Source organism: Anabas testudineus, chromosome 6 (genome assembly GCF_900324465.2).
Source record: "Anabas testudineus chromosome 6, fAnaTes1.2, whole genome shotgun sequence".
In the NCBI taxonomy this organism is placed as follows: Eukaryota; Metazoa; Chordata; class Actinopteri; order Anabantiformes; family Anabantidae; genus Anabas; species Anabas testudineus.
This window is the reverse complement of record NC_046615.1, coordinates 7332790-7346248: the sequence shown is the minus strand read 5'-3', so window position 1 is coordinate 7346248 and position 13459 is coordinate 7332790. Positions and strand designations below refer to the sequence as shown.

Here is a 13459-nt window from a genome sequence, read left to right as displayed (position 1 = left end):
CCAAGTCCGTTTATGTCCCTCATGCACTGGCGTTCAAGAGATCGTACGCCACAAAGGTAGTATCACACACAATCCGATTTAGAAGCACCTCCACCCTGCCCACAGCCCCTTCGCGCATGTACCAGTGTCATAACTGTCATAACATCGTATGTGCGTCTGGCTTCGAACTAACCGCCCTCTCTCCGGATGCATGTGACATTCGGACCACAGTGCCCACTCGCTCACTGCTGACACCCACTCTGTGAAAACATGACTTATTCCAATGGCGCTCACCTTTCTGGTCACAGTCGCACCTCTACTTCTTCTGATATCAGCCGATGTTGCTCTTCGACTCCTATGATATTAATCTGGCTGTCCATCTGTCACTGCGGTGCTGTTTCTACTCCAGCCTGGCTGCTGCTGTAACTCTTTTTCCCTCAGAACTATTCTCACTTTCTTCTGATTTACGCCAGCTTTTTATGTTCTCACAAGTCAGTTAACCGGGGAAGACACCCTGTCTATTCCCATACTGTACTTTTACTGTTACTATTAATTTGTGGAGAAGGATTAGAACTGTGAGAGCTACAGTGAAGTTGATGTGTCACATTGTGTTCTAAGATGTTATGTTACAATACAGTACAATCCTAGATTTCCTACATCTGTGCTGTAGGTGATCCTACTATAGTCTGAGTGCATAACTAGTCCAATGTTGCCCCTTATATTATTAAAGATCTAGCCTTTACACTGTTTCCCCTTCCTCTCCTGGTCAATTTTCAACATATTAGGATCTTGTGGGTGAGACTCTCTGATTCATGTTTTTTGTTAGAAAACCTACACGGATGAAGAGCTTAACGCCAAGCTGACACGAAGGGTCCAGAAAGCTGCACGACGACAGGCGAAGCAGGAGGAACTCAAGAGGCTTCATAGAGCTCAGGTAACCCCCAGAAACTCAGTACAATTTACTAACCCACACACTGAGGTGGCTGCTAAGCACAGATAGCTTTCTTAACTTAGTGGACGTTGTGACAATATTTGGTCTTCTTCAGCCCTGTCTTTATGACATCATTTGAGAAATTAAGAGTTGATAGAGTTCCCGATACTGTTGAGCTTGCTTGCTGTTGACTTCTCTCAACGTCAGTTATTTATGTTTTGTCTCTGTAAGGATTAAAGTGCACTACTTTTTCTATAAGTCTGGATTTTTACTCAGCATCCACAGGAGACGTCTATATTATTGCCCCTGTCAGTCTGAGTTGTTGTCTCTATTTTTTTTATACCATATGGTTACTCTGAACAAGTGACTCAGGCTTCTTGGATCGAGGCCAGATTCATCCTTTGGTTAGGAAATTCACTGCGATTGATGTTGCAAGCTCCTAGTCCACTGACTCAGCACTAATCTGTCTCTTGTCCTAAAGCTGTGCTTAGCTGGCCTAAAATTTGCTTCCTTTTAGTGGCTTTTTTTTTGCACAACCTACACCACAACTTCTTATTTAGATCTTTTTGCTGCATGGTACTGATAAAGTTCAGCACCGACTCTAAAGTCTCACAGGAAAAACCTTTCTACACTAAGCAGTTTTTTCTTCTCTCTAGTCTGTAGCTCTTATACAAGTTCACCAATAAGTTTCTATGAAATGATGTGTTCACAATGTTACTTTAAAGGATGAAAATATTTATTTGAGCATGAGTAGTTTAGAGGCATGCAGGTGTATCAGTAGAGTAATTCTGGTTTGTTGTACTTTCTGGTTCACCTGTGTGGTGAAGCAGTGGCTGAAGTGAGGAGATGAATGAAATACTAATAATTTCTGTGAAAACCATGAAATTATATTTTTAATGCTCATTAGAACAGACTCCCATTCTTGGAAATACAGCTCTAATTAGAAGCACTCCCATTGCACCTAAAGACATTTATTTTTAATGAGAGTAAAATGTTGCATCAATGGAGTGTGAGCTGTTACCTCTGTAGCTACCTCCCCTAGAAGGTTTTGGGACAAATCGGGTGTAATTAGCTGATGCTGTTATTGTTCTGTGCACCAGTGTGTGAGAACCTAAGTTGTTCAGAAGAGACTTGTGCTTGTTTAGATGTCAGCAATAATGTGACCCTACTCTGCTTGTCTCCTCAGATCATCCAGAGACAGTTGGAGCAGGTGGAAGAGAAGCAGAGGCAGCTGGAAGAGAGGGGCGTAGCAGTGGAGAAAGCTCTGAGGGGAGAAGCAGGTAACAACTTGTCACTGTTATCTTCATTCATTTTTTCAATCTGGCCTCTACAGTGAAAAAACGACAAGCAACACTTAACTGAGTTAAGTAAATTTAACTTAATTCATTTAAGTTTATTCAACTTACTAGTTAGATCAACTTGAATAGTTTACGTTGATCTAACTTGTAAATTGGTTAAACTTTATTATTTTAAGTTAAGTTTTTTTTTATTCAGTGTGTGGTGAAACAGTAATGCTGCTGCAGACTGACTGAATTCAGTGAACTAAATTGTGTAGTATGTTTCATAACACTCTCATTATCAACAATTTACAAGTGATTTAGTGCGAGCATATCAATTAAATCTTGTTTTTATGTCTGGGCTGACTCTGAGAGATCGTGTTTTATCTTTGTATGATACAAGTCGAGCCTTTTCTAGAGCTCCAAAGGGAATAATAATCACACCAATGATTAGGATAATGTTATATAGAATTGCATTACCTCAGAAAAGCTGTCCCTCTGCGATTATTTGGATTGTGCTAAAATCATTGTCTGCATTCATTTTTATTCACTTGTACCGCAGCGTACCTCGGCACATACAGTAGGTTTATGTGTAGAACGACGCGTTTGTTTCTCTAAAGTAATAAACCCAAATTGGTCTTGACAAGGGACTATCACAGACAATATATGTCTGGGGTGAATAATGCATTATTTGTTAGAAGGCAGCGCAGTTCATTATTTGGCACAGCTTTAAAAGTGTGTGTAGCGTGACTAGTGTTCAGTAGCAATAAGACATTTTTATGTGATGTGATTGTTGTATCTGACTGAGGTACTGAGGTTATCCTTGACATAACTGTCAGTGTTTTTCCTCCTAATTTCGTTAATTGTAACAGTAACGGATAGAAATAAAAGCTTTTATCATGCATACAGATCCATCCACACATTGCCTTGAACCTGTCTTTAAATTTGGCCATTTCCCCACCAGCTTAATAATAATGATTTACTTTTCCCGTCAGTCTGTTTCTCCAGTCAAATGTTGAAGTATGTTTAACTTGTCTATTACTCTACTCTCTTAAAGGATTTTATAAAGGTACTTATACATTACCCAAACAGCACAAACGAAGATCAGGTATTAGATTTACTGTAGTGTCCTTTTTCTTTTTTGTTTTGTTAATTAATGACATGTTACATTTGTTGCATAGGCTCCATCTGTGGTGACACACTGCACACAGTTCTCCATCTCTGAACATGTTAATCTCTGTTCATAACATGTCCGTCATCGTCCGTTCGAGCTGCATGAGAATCGGGAGAATGTGTGTCCCGACATAGATTTGTGTGTGCTCATTCTGGATGTGTTTTGTCTCCTTCACTGCCTCTCAATGAGGAGAGTTTCTGTACTCTGATCAAGACTCAGATCACGTAACTGTTTCCAAATGCAATCAGAATGGAAGAAATCAAATTTAAATTGGTTTGCAGGCTGACAACTTCTTTATTAGAATCCTTTCTACAAATATTTGCTGTGGCTGAGTGAGTTGACACAGATATTTGCTGAGATCTTTTTTTTTTATTGTGGTAAGAAACTGTAATCCAGACTTGTTTCTGACTTTATCTGTTATATTCTAAGGTCTCACTTAACACTCAGCTGCTCTTTTAGTCTGAAATAATTCAGCATTAAATCAAAATAATATTGTAATTGGACGCTGGTGCACATGGATTGCATAGCTCCTAACAGCAGAAAATGAAGGCGTCTCTCGCTGCTTGTGCGATTTAAAACTCCACTACTAAATGGACATAATATAGAAAAATGACAATTTCCGTGACATGCCAGCAGAAAGCAGAGCACATGAGGCTTTGTATTAAATTCAACAGACTGTGCAAGTAAACAGCAATACACCAAATCTATGTAGCATCTCTTATTATTTTGGGAAATGCAATGTACTGCATAAGGCACACTTGACAGGGTTATGCACTGTGGTGAGTACCGATGGACTCTCTTTGTTCTGAGTGTTGCTGCGGTGTGTGTGTGTGTGTGTGTGTGTGTGTGTGTGTGTCTGTGTGTCAGTTTGTGTTTGCAAGAACATGCATGACTTGCTGTTTTTAAAGAATGTTGTGTGTGTGTTTGTGTGCCCAGTTTGGGGCTGTGTGAAATAACTCCTATCTTTAATATATCCCTGTCATTGTAGACTATTGGGGAGATTCTAATTACAGTGAAATCCTGGACTTGCATCTGGGCGGTATGTATTTCATATCTGTCGCTTTAAAACTAACCTAATGGCTAACCCAATCTGTTCTGCTCCCCTTTCTTTATAACTTGAGCTTTGTACCCCTCATATCTACCTATCTGGCTGGCCGGCTGGCTGATTGGCTGGCTAGCTTGTAGCCCCATTGCAATACTTTCCTGCTCCTACATCCCCCCTCCTTCCTTCTTCTCCCACCCCTCTACCCTCGTTGGATTGCTAGCTCAGACTCTCTGTACATCAAACAGAGATCACACACTTGGCCTCATGCTCTCCTCTTAAGATCATCTTTGATCTCTATAAACTTATGAAATATGTATGAATGAATTAATGAGCAACTCTTCAGTATGCAGACTTCCAAATACACAGCGCAGTATAGATACAAACAGCAACATACATCCTTACGTTTAAAGAAACGCTGCATGTGATGAGGACTACTTCAACAGTGACAACGAAATAATAACAGTATTTAACAATACAAATTAATATATGGACATGAAGAACATCTTCATGAAACATGTTTCCTACTTTGAAAAATGTGTTACTTAATGCAGTGTTAATAAAACATATACAGTTTGTCAGCTGAAGCCACAAGAGGCAGAGTTGGGAAATCAGTGGACTAGTAGATGTGAGCTTTCATTTTTGGGTTTGTTTCATATCCCACACTGCAATGAGTTTCTCCAGTAAAGATAAAATCTAACCATTTAATGTATTTTTGACTTACAATACAATATATATCAAGAAAAAAGCGTATAATAGAGTATGCACCCAGACACCGAACACACATAATGCAGTGTGAAAGTGTTTAACCTGCCCTGGACTGACTCGTACTAAACTGCTGAGCTGGCTTTCTCTCATAGCTGTGTGCTGCTCTAGTTCTGCTCTATAGTCCCGGCAATGGCTCTCCTCACTTTCTCATACCTGCTCAGTTGCATAACTCCCCAAGTGTGTGTGTGTGGTGTGTGTGTGTGTCTATAGTATGTGCTAATAGATAATGTTGCAACCCCTGAACCCTCAGCTGCCCTGTCTGTGATCGGCCAACAGTAACAGTGTCCACTGTGTCTGGGTGAGAAGTCTCGTGGTATCTGTTCCTAGGCTGAGGCCTTGTTTGAATATGAGTGGAATGCATCTTCTCCCACTGGATGTGTTTGTTAGAAAGCTGCCGGAGGGACAGAAAGGTGCATTTCTCCATATTCAAGCAGAGCCTGTGCTTTTCTGTGGTCGTGTGTTGTCACTCATCAGACGGGAGATTGTGTGGAGTTCTGACACAAACGTGAATTCACCTACACAACAGACGTTTTCCAACATTACTGCTCGACTAGGGGCAAAATCGACTTTCTTTGTTTTTATGCCTCCGTGCCAGCGACAGCCATGGCCAGAGGCATCATGTTTAGGGCTGACATTCTATCTGTCCGTCCCTTTCCTGTGACTGCGATATCAAAGGAACGCCTTGAGGGAATTTCTTTAATTTTGGCACAGCTGTCTGCTTGGACTCAGCGATGAACTGATTAGGTTTTTGGTTGTCAAACGTCAAGATCACTGTGACATAGTTCATAGAGCTGATTCATTTTTGTGTGTTTGAAAGCTCAAACTGTAATTTAGCATCTCGACGCGTTGCATCCGCTGTATTTAGGGCGCATTATGGAGCGTGATGAGGAAATGTAGCATTTTGAGTGAGTAACCACATTTTACAGGTTCTCAGTTTGATGAGTTTGAGTCATTTTCCATTTAATTTTCAGCCTCTGCTTTAATGATTTGCATATAATAAGGGTTTATCGAGTGTTAAGCATTAGTGATGCATAAAAAGAGACATAAAAGTTTATTAGGATGCTGATATAATCTGTTGAACACACAGATACTCTAAACTGCAGTTTACCTTTTTATGTCTGTGATAGTCCCTTGTAGTAATTACATTGCATTTCACTCTCCCAGCTCTGGCACCCAGCAGCCTGAGAACCTTAGGTTAGCCGACATTTCTTTTATGTAAAGGTGTACTCAGCCTTTATCCATTTTATTCGTTACTTTACACACATTTTTGTGAGATTATATATTTAATGGGCGCGTCTTAGAAAGTTTCTATTTCCACGCCGCTTCAATACAAATTCACCACAGTAGTTTAGCCAAGTGGTCAGCACTGCTGTTAATAAAGAGACGCTGAGACGCCTTTAAATATTTAGAGGGAGCAATCAGTAACGGCTTTAATAATGGGATTAAATCATTACATCATATGCGGTACAGGCCTTTTCACAAGTGCTGCTGCAGAATTGAAGTTGATCTGAAGAACTGTAAGATCAAACAGGAGGATTATTTTCTCCTTTCTCTGCTCCAGGTTTTCTGTCTTTTCTGTATTTCTGTTTCCTATTTTTACCCCTTTTTCATCCCTCACACTGCAAAGTTGATCTCTCCCACCTCCTCTCTCTAGGTGATTTGTCTTCTACCTATCACAGCGTTCCTGCCCTCTTTTGATTTTTTTCTCGTCAATGTTCTTTCTCCTCTCCTCACACCCCCTCTCTACCCTCCTCGTCCTCCTTCTCCTTGCCCTTCCACCCACACTGTGCGTCCTCTGCTCTTTTTCTCTAACATCTCTGTTCTTCCTGCTGCATTATCTCTTCTGCTCTCTCTCTTTCTTTCTCTCTCTCTCTCTCTCTCTCTCTCTCTCTCTCTCTGTCTTTCTGCCTCTCTCGCCCACCAATGCACCCATCTATGTCACTCCCTCACACTCTTTCCCTCTGTCTTGTGGAAGTTGAGCCCTTTGTGGGGATGCCACGCCGAAGACCTTTCTCCTTCTGCCCCTGCTGTTCCCCCGAAGGTAATGTAACCCTTCGCCGCCTCTGCTGACGGTTGTGGCGGGTTACCATGGCAACCGTAAGGATCTCCAGGAACGGGCTACCTCCCCTTGTCCCTGTCCCCATCCTCCTCCTCCTCTTCTTCCAGTCCTCACTGTTTGTGTGTGGTCAGGCTCAGTAGATTTCCCCAGAATCCTTCCCAGACTCTCGTTCTGTGTCACAATACATCGTGTTACAGTTAATGATTAGTTTTATAGTAATATTTTTTTTTCTTGTTCACCGTGGCAGTACACAGAGTCATTTTATCTGCAAGTGTGGTTCTCCTAACTCCTGAGCAGGTGTTTTTATTCAGTATTTAGTAGTATTCAGATTATGATCCTTCTCTTGACTTGGAGAGATTTACACTGTATTTTTCAGCAGGTAGAAATCATTTTGAGAGGGCTTTGATAATATGGACTACAGTTTTGGACTTGTGGACATGTGGGCCCTCCTTCATCCAAAAGCTAGACTGTATTTCAGTAAATTGGCCACAGCTCTTCTGAGTAGAGTGATTGAGATCGGCAGGGTAGTGTCTTTAGTGAGCTCAGTCAGAGCCACATGTCATTTATTACAACTAGGTGTAGCATTTACTTATTAGTCGGTTATGGCTCAGTGTTCAAAGACGTTCACTTATTAAATCAGTTCATATAAATGAAGACTTTTGACATTTAATGTAACAGGGCTTAACAAATAGTCAAATGTGGCCTAGGAACACATTGCAAACCCCAGAGGTCCATGTTTTAGTTGAAATGCAAACCCATCCTTGTTAAACCATGCGAGCACGAAGGTGAGAGACGATCTTTTTTAGTGTCTTTTTTCACTTAAAGGGGAAACTACTCTGCCGTAGTGTGTCTTTAATCAACAGCATGTTTTTGTATTTGGCTTTAATGAATCATAAATCTGCATCGCAGTATGTGTTTTTGCAGTTTTTTTGTTTGTTTCTTTGTTTTGTTTTGTTTTTTTTTTTTTTTTGTTTTTTTTTTATTAAGGAATTCTGGACCATACACGTTGAATAAAAGTGTCATGTAGCCAAAAAGTGAAAATAAAACCGGGCGGCGAATACCTGAGACGTGGTTAGCTCGTGGGCACATTTGTGGTGGAAGGAATGAGAAACTTGCACGGTGTGATGGTTTGTTATAAATATTCAAGGCTTAACACAAAACAAGTCTTAAAAATTAATGGATCATCTGGTTTGTTCTGTGTCTAACATCTGCGACTGGAAAATTTTGCCTAAGCCTCTAAAACCGTGTGAAGAAACGTGTTTTTGTTTTTGTGTGCAACCTTTATGTTCTGTTTATTGCTGTTTTTTTTTTTGTGCTTTGTACCAGTGGCTCTTCTCTCTTTTGTGTCTGGAGCCTTGAGCTGAGGGTTGGTGGCAATGGAACAGGTTGAAATTATATAAGAGACAAACACCCGTTGCAGGTTAGGTTAACTCAGCCCTTCTTTTGTAATTCTTCTTTTGTCTCCACGTTTCATTCCTCTCCTCCAGCTTTCCCTCTCTTTCTCTCTTGTCTGTTAATTAGCGAGAGCCAGCCCCCGAGACTACAGCCATGCGATTTATGTGTGTACGATGTTTTTCCTTTTTGTTTTTTTGCAAGGCCCTCCCCTCCCACAGCTGAATATGTCACTCTGCATCGAGGTTTCCACTATACGGTGTTTGACCTGAAACCGCTTGGCTCCACCTGCTGTAGACAGATAAATGAAAGGATGCATTGCCCCAGCCTAGCAGCAGACCTTTCTAAGCATGCCACTGGTCTTCTCTGCACACAGTGGGACTGCAGCAGAAGTGTGCAGCTGTTGGGCGACTGTGCTGATCATGAAAACTGCAAAAAACTGAAAATTGCCCTGCTTGATGCCTGCAGCACAGAACATACGTTACCATGAGGAAGGTTCACTAGGGGTATGAGAACGATTTGTGTCAGTGGTAAGTCATCCCATGAGCATTTGGCCATGTACCTCAATAAAGAAAGGTAGCAGTCAAACTGCTCATCGTAAATGGGACTAGAAGGGATTTTACTTCTGATGGTGAATCAATATGCAGGTCAGGGAGGATGAAAACATTTTATAGCTCCTCCGGTTTATTTTGCCGTCATGTCTTGAGTACTGATGCCTATATTTGATTTTACTACCTACCGTCTCTGGAAGGGGGAAAAAAAAACCCTCATAGGACGAGGTAGTCGCTCCCAAAGAGCAGCTATATCTGACACAAAGTCCAAACTGGGTAAAACAAACTCAGCTTTGCAACAACAGGTATTGTCTGTCTGTGTGTGGCTGTGTGTATGTGTCTGTATGTGCGCGCGCGTACAGTATGTACATGTGTACGTACCGCACTTGCCAAAATTGAAACCCGTACCTCCACACCATCTTCTGCCCGCCATCTCTAAGTATGGCGCGACTGACCACATTGGTGTCGAGTCCATCCTTCCACCCCCACCATCCCTCAGCGAGGACACCCTGGCTTGGCTTTCATTGCATCGCCTGTGTCAGTCCTTGTCTTTGTGACGTCAGTGTTAGAGTTCCCCCGGCCATCAGGCTTCTCACTCCCCACTTTGTGTTTCCTCCTTTCCCACAGGCATGGGCAAGAAGGACGATCCCAAGCTAATGCAAGAGTGGTTCAAGCTGGTGCAGGAGAAAAATGCCCTGGTCCGCTATGAATCAGAACTCATGATATTGTAAGTACTTAACTGTTGAAATGGATAAGATCATGGATGAACTGATTAGTACAAAGGTGCTTTTAATTTCCAAGAAGCATAGCTTAGCTATGAGCTGTTGACTGCTATGTCGAGTATAAGGATCATAGTGATTGGTTCTTCAGTTGTTCCTTCTTGACAGTACAGCAATTAAATGACCAATACGCAGCATTGTCATCAGTAAGCGCAGGGCTATCTGGACCAAAATCATCTTTTAAGATAAAAGAACCTATAACGTAATACAGGGCATACAGATAATAAAATAATACTGACTTATTCCCTTGTGATTTGGATGATTATTATTGATATCACGTCATAAGTTTAAAAAGGTTAAAGTCATGATCATTTGTAAGCAGTAATAATATATGTGATCACATTTGCAATCCATTAAAAAAAAAAAACACTGCTCTATTGCATTCTGAGAGCTTGTTAAATTATCCAGTGTTATCTCATTATCGGATTCTAAAAGCTTTCAGATCAACATTTATCTTTTTGGGAACAACTAATTATTATTATTTTTTAAAATTCAGCATAGATGAATGAGAAGAGGAAAGCTGAAAACGTTCATTTTTTTTTTAAAGCTATAATTAATCATTTAAACAAACTTTGCTCGTCCATCTTTCTTTCTGCCTCTAAGTGCCAGAGAGCTGGAGCTGGAGGATCGACAGAGCCGACTGCAGCAGGAACTCAGAGAGCGAATGGCTGTGGAAGGTGAATCTAGGAATGCCAATTAGCTAACAGCCCACTCACTTTAGCTCTCAGTGTTCATATCTCCAGCTTTTCTGTCTCTTTAATTCTTTGTTTTCCCTTCGCTTCTTTCAGACCACCTGAAGACAGAGAAGGAGCTCGCTCAGGAAAAGCAGATCCTGAATGAGATGCTGGAGGTGGTGGAGCAGCGCGACGCTCTGGTGGCCCTGCTGGAAGAGCAGAGGCTCCGTGAGAAGGAGGAGGACAAAGACCTGGAGGCCGTCATGCTCTCCAAAGGCTTCAGCCTCAACTGGGCTTAAGAGGAAAATAATTGCTTGTCTAGGTTTCGAGAAGACGGTTGGACTTTTGGGATAGGCGGTCTCCGCCTCGCGCGGTCATCTTTGATCAGAATAGTCTGCTGAACGCCGACACAGGCCGTTGATCTCAAACTGTCACACATGCAGCAGCAAATGTGTAAAGATTCCCAAACACTCGGGCTGCCTCTGACATTGAAGCCGTCTGCAACGTTTACATATCCTCTGCCCGAAGGCGCCCCTGTTGAATCACTTTGCCGTTTCTGCTTATGCTGTCTCTCTGTGGGTGGAGAGGAGCTTGCATTCGCAAATGTATCATCCCAGCCTTCAAGTGGGAGACTGTTGAAAGACTTGTTCATTATCTAAAGGGAAGAATGCAGTTCGGTCCTGCTGATGTAAAGAATTGTGTTTTTGCGCATAGCCGTGTAGAGCAAGTCACATTTACAGCACACAAAGATGTTCTCATTTCCCGAAAATGGACTGCGACAGGGGGTGTGTCTAAATGCTGGAGCGATGCCTCCAGATTCAGTGTTTTTATTCTGATTGTAGAAAGGACATCCTGTGCCTCTCTATCCAGTGACTGGCAGCCACATCCTAATGAACCACAGAGACATCGTGAAAGACGTCACTAAGATTCCATTAATTTAGGCTTTTTTAAAAAAGATTTATTTATTATTTCAGTTTGCTTTTAACACATTTTTGTTTCGCTTTCACAGACAGTGTCCCAAATCATCATCTTGCAGTAGTGCATAAATCCCATGCACCCGTAAGCCATTGCATGTCAGGAATGAAGGCTGCAGGCACATAAAAGAATTTAACATTGTCTTTACTCTAGCTTGTATGGTGTATAACTCTCACCATTATTATCATGACTTGATAACAATGGGCCTCTCCCTAAGACGCCATTCATGTAATATCAAACTGGCCGTTTACAAAAACTTGCCCTTACTCAATATTGGATTTCTTTTTTCTTTTTTTTTTGTCTCCTAGTATAGCAGACAGTGGCTAGATAATGAGCTGCTGAAAGGATTCATAACAGGGTGAACTGTATTTTCATATTCACATATGTTTCTACCACACGTGGTAAGACTGTGATGTTTTTATTGATTCTGGTTTGACTGAGGTCTCTGTAGTTCACATCACTCTTTAGTGCCACAGGACTGGACATGCTGCAGTATCAAACTCACACACTACACGACACTTACACCAGTACATGGCAGTGTTAATCCTCTACCTTGAACGAGATGCCTTTTTCATTTTCGTTTTCTTTGCTCAAGTTATAGTTGTTGTTGTTTTTTTTCTGAGTTTACTTGTTTTTTGAAGTAATCAAATCAGTGTATCCCACTGGAACTCAAGATTTTTACTTTTCCTTTTTTTTTTTACTTTATATTATAGCAGGTCCCCAAACAAACAAAACAATGTTTTAAATGGGAAGCAGAAGAAATGTATGAGCAACTTGCATCAAACAGTAACCTTGTGGTTTATCTTGTGGACTGTCAGATCTAAAAGCTTTTTTACAACTGTAAAAAAAACAACAGAAAAGAAAAACAACACAAACAATCCAGGTGGTCGCTGATGATTTACAGCACAGGAACACTAGAGGCTATATTTATGACTTGGTATGAGCTGTGAATAAAAGACGTTACATCATTTTAAGGGTTGTTTTAGATGGTGTGTGTTAAGTTTGACATGATTGTATTGATATTTATTAACGTGTGCAAACTGTAAAATATGTAAAGAAATGAATCCTAATTTTTAAACTGTTCCGTTGTCACATGACTTATAATGTAAATGCTTTATGTAGCTAAAATGCATAGGGACGTTGGATGTATGCTGAAATGGCAATAAAACAATGCAGTCATTCTTTTCGATGTCTGTCTTGTTAAATCTGACTTTTTTAATTGCACAGGTTATGGTTATGAAAAGGACCTGTTTACTTCTGCAGAGGAAATGATACACTGCACCAAAGAAATGAACTGTAAACCTAAAAGTGGGTTCTGCAATCCAGTCACGCTAGACTGGTTTATATTTATATATTTGGATAAATCCAAGCTACTTATGGGATAAGGTTAAATTGGATCTGTGATGGAGTTAAAAACAAATCAAAGTAGCAGTTCAGTGATTTTAGTGTTGTAAATCCATAATCTAGGCAGAATATAGAAAATAGTTTAAATCTAAGCAGCAAAGGTGGAGAAAACAGGTGTCAGCCCTAGTGTGGAGCAATAAGACATGGGGGGAAAAAATAGATACTTACTCTGTCCATGTCTGTGTCTTCTGTTGAAAATTCTCTTCAAGCACTACCAAGAAAGAGTTATTATTATTATTATTATTATTATTATTATGACCTTTTCATTTTTTATGTTTTAACCTCATGAAGCAACTTTAATTAGTGAAACTACAAATAACAAAATAAAACCCTCGATTAAAAGCTTTTTTTGAATAATGGTTTTACCCATTCTCTGTATGTAACAGCACATACTGTAACACCAAGGAAGACTTTCTCAAGTTCAGTGCCAAGTACAAAAGGAAAATGACTTCAA

The 13459-nt window shown here is 40.6% G+C and overlaps 1 protein-coding gene across 16 annotated transcripts in view; it reads left to right on the top strand.

The window, feature by feature from the left end:
- The window catches only part of mical3a (microtubule associated monooxygenase, calponin and LIM domain containing 3a), a 68207-nt gene extending 55417 nt beyond the window's left edge, over positions 1–12790 (top strand). For 8 of the 16 annotated variants that reach the window (XM_026366652.1, XM_026366651.1, XM_026366661.1 and 5 more), the window contains 8 exons: positions 6–56; positions 806–913; positions 2097–2190; positions 3245–3295; positions 4350–4400; positions 9801–9900; positions 10556–10629; positions 10741–12790. In XM_026366652.1, coding sequence (XP_026222437.1) covers positions 6–56; positions 806–913; positions 2097–2190; positions 3245–3295; positions 4350–4400; positions 9801–9900; positions 10556–10629; positions 10741–10925 — 714 coding nt within the window. In that variant the 3' untranslated portion in view covers positions 10926–12790. Of the gene's footprint in view, positions 1–5; positions 57–805; positions 914–2096; positions 2191–3244; positions 3296–4349; positions 4401–7146; positions 7213–9800; positions 9901–10555; positions 10630–10740 lie in introns of all 16 variants that reach the window. The other 8 variants (XM_026366668.1, XM_026366654.1, XM_026366669.1 and 5 more) reach the window with 6 other exon arrangements.
- Positions 12791–13459: the final 669 nt, after the last annotated feature.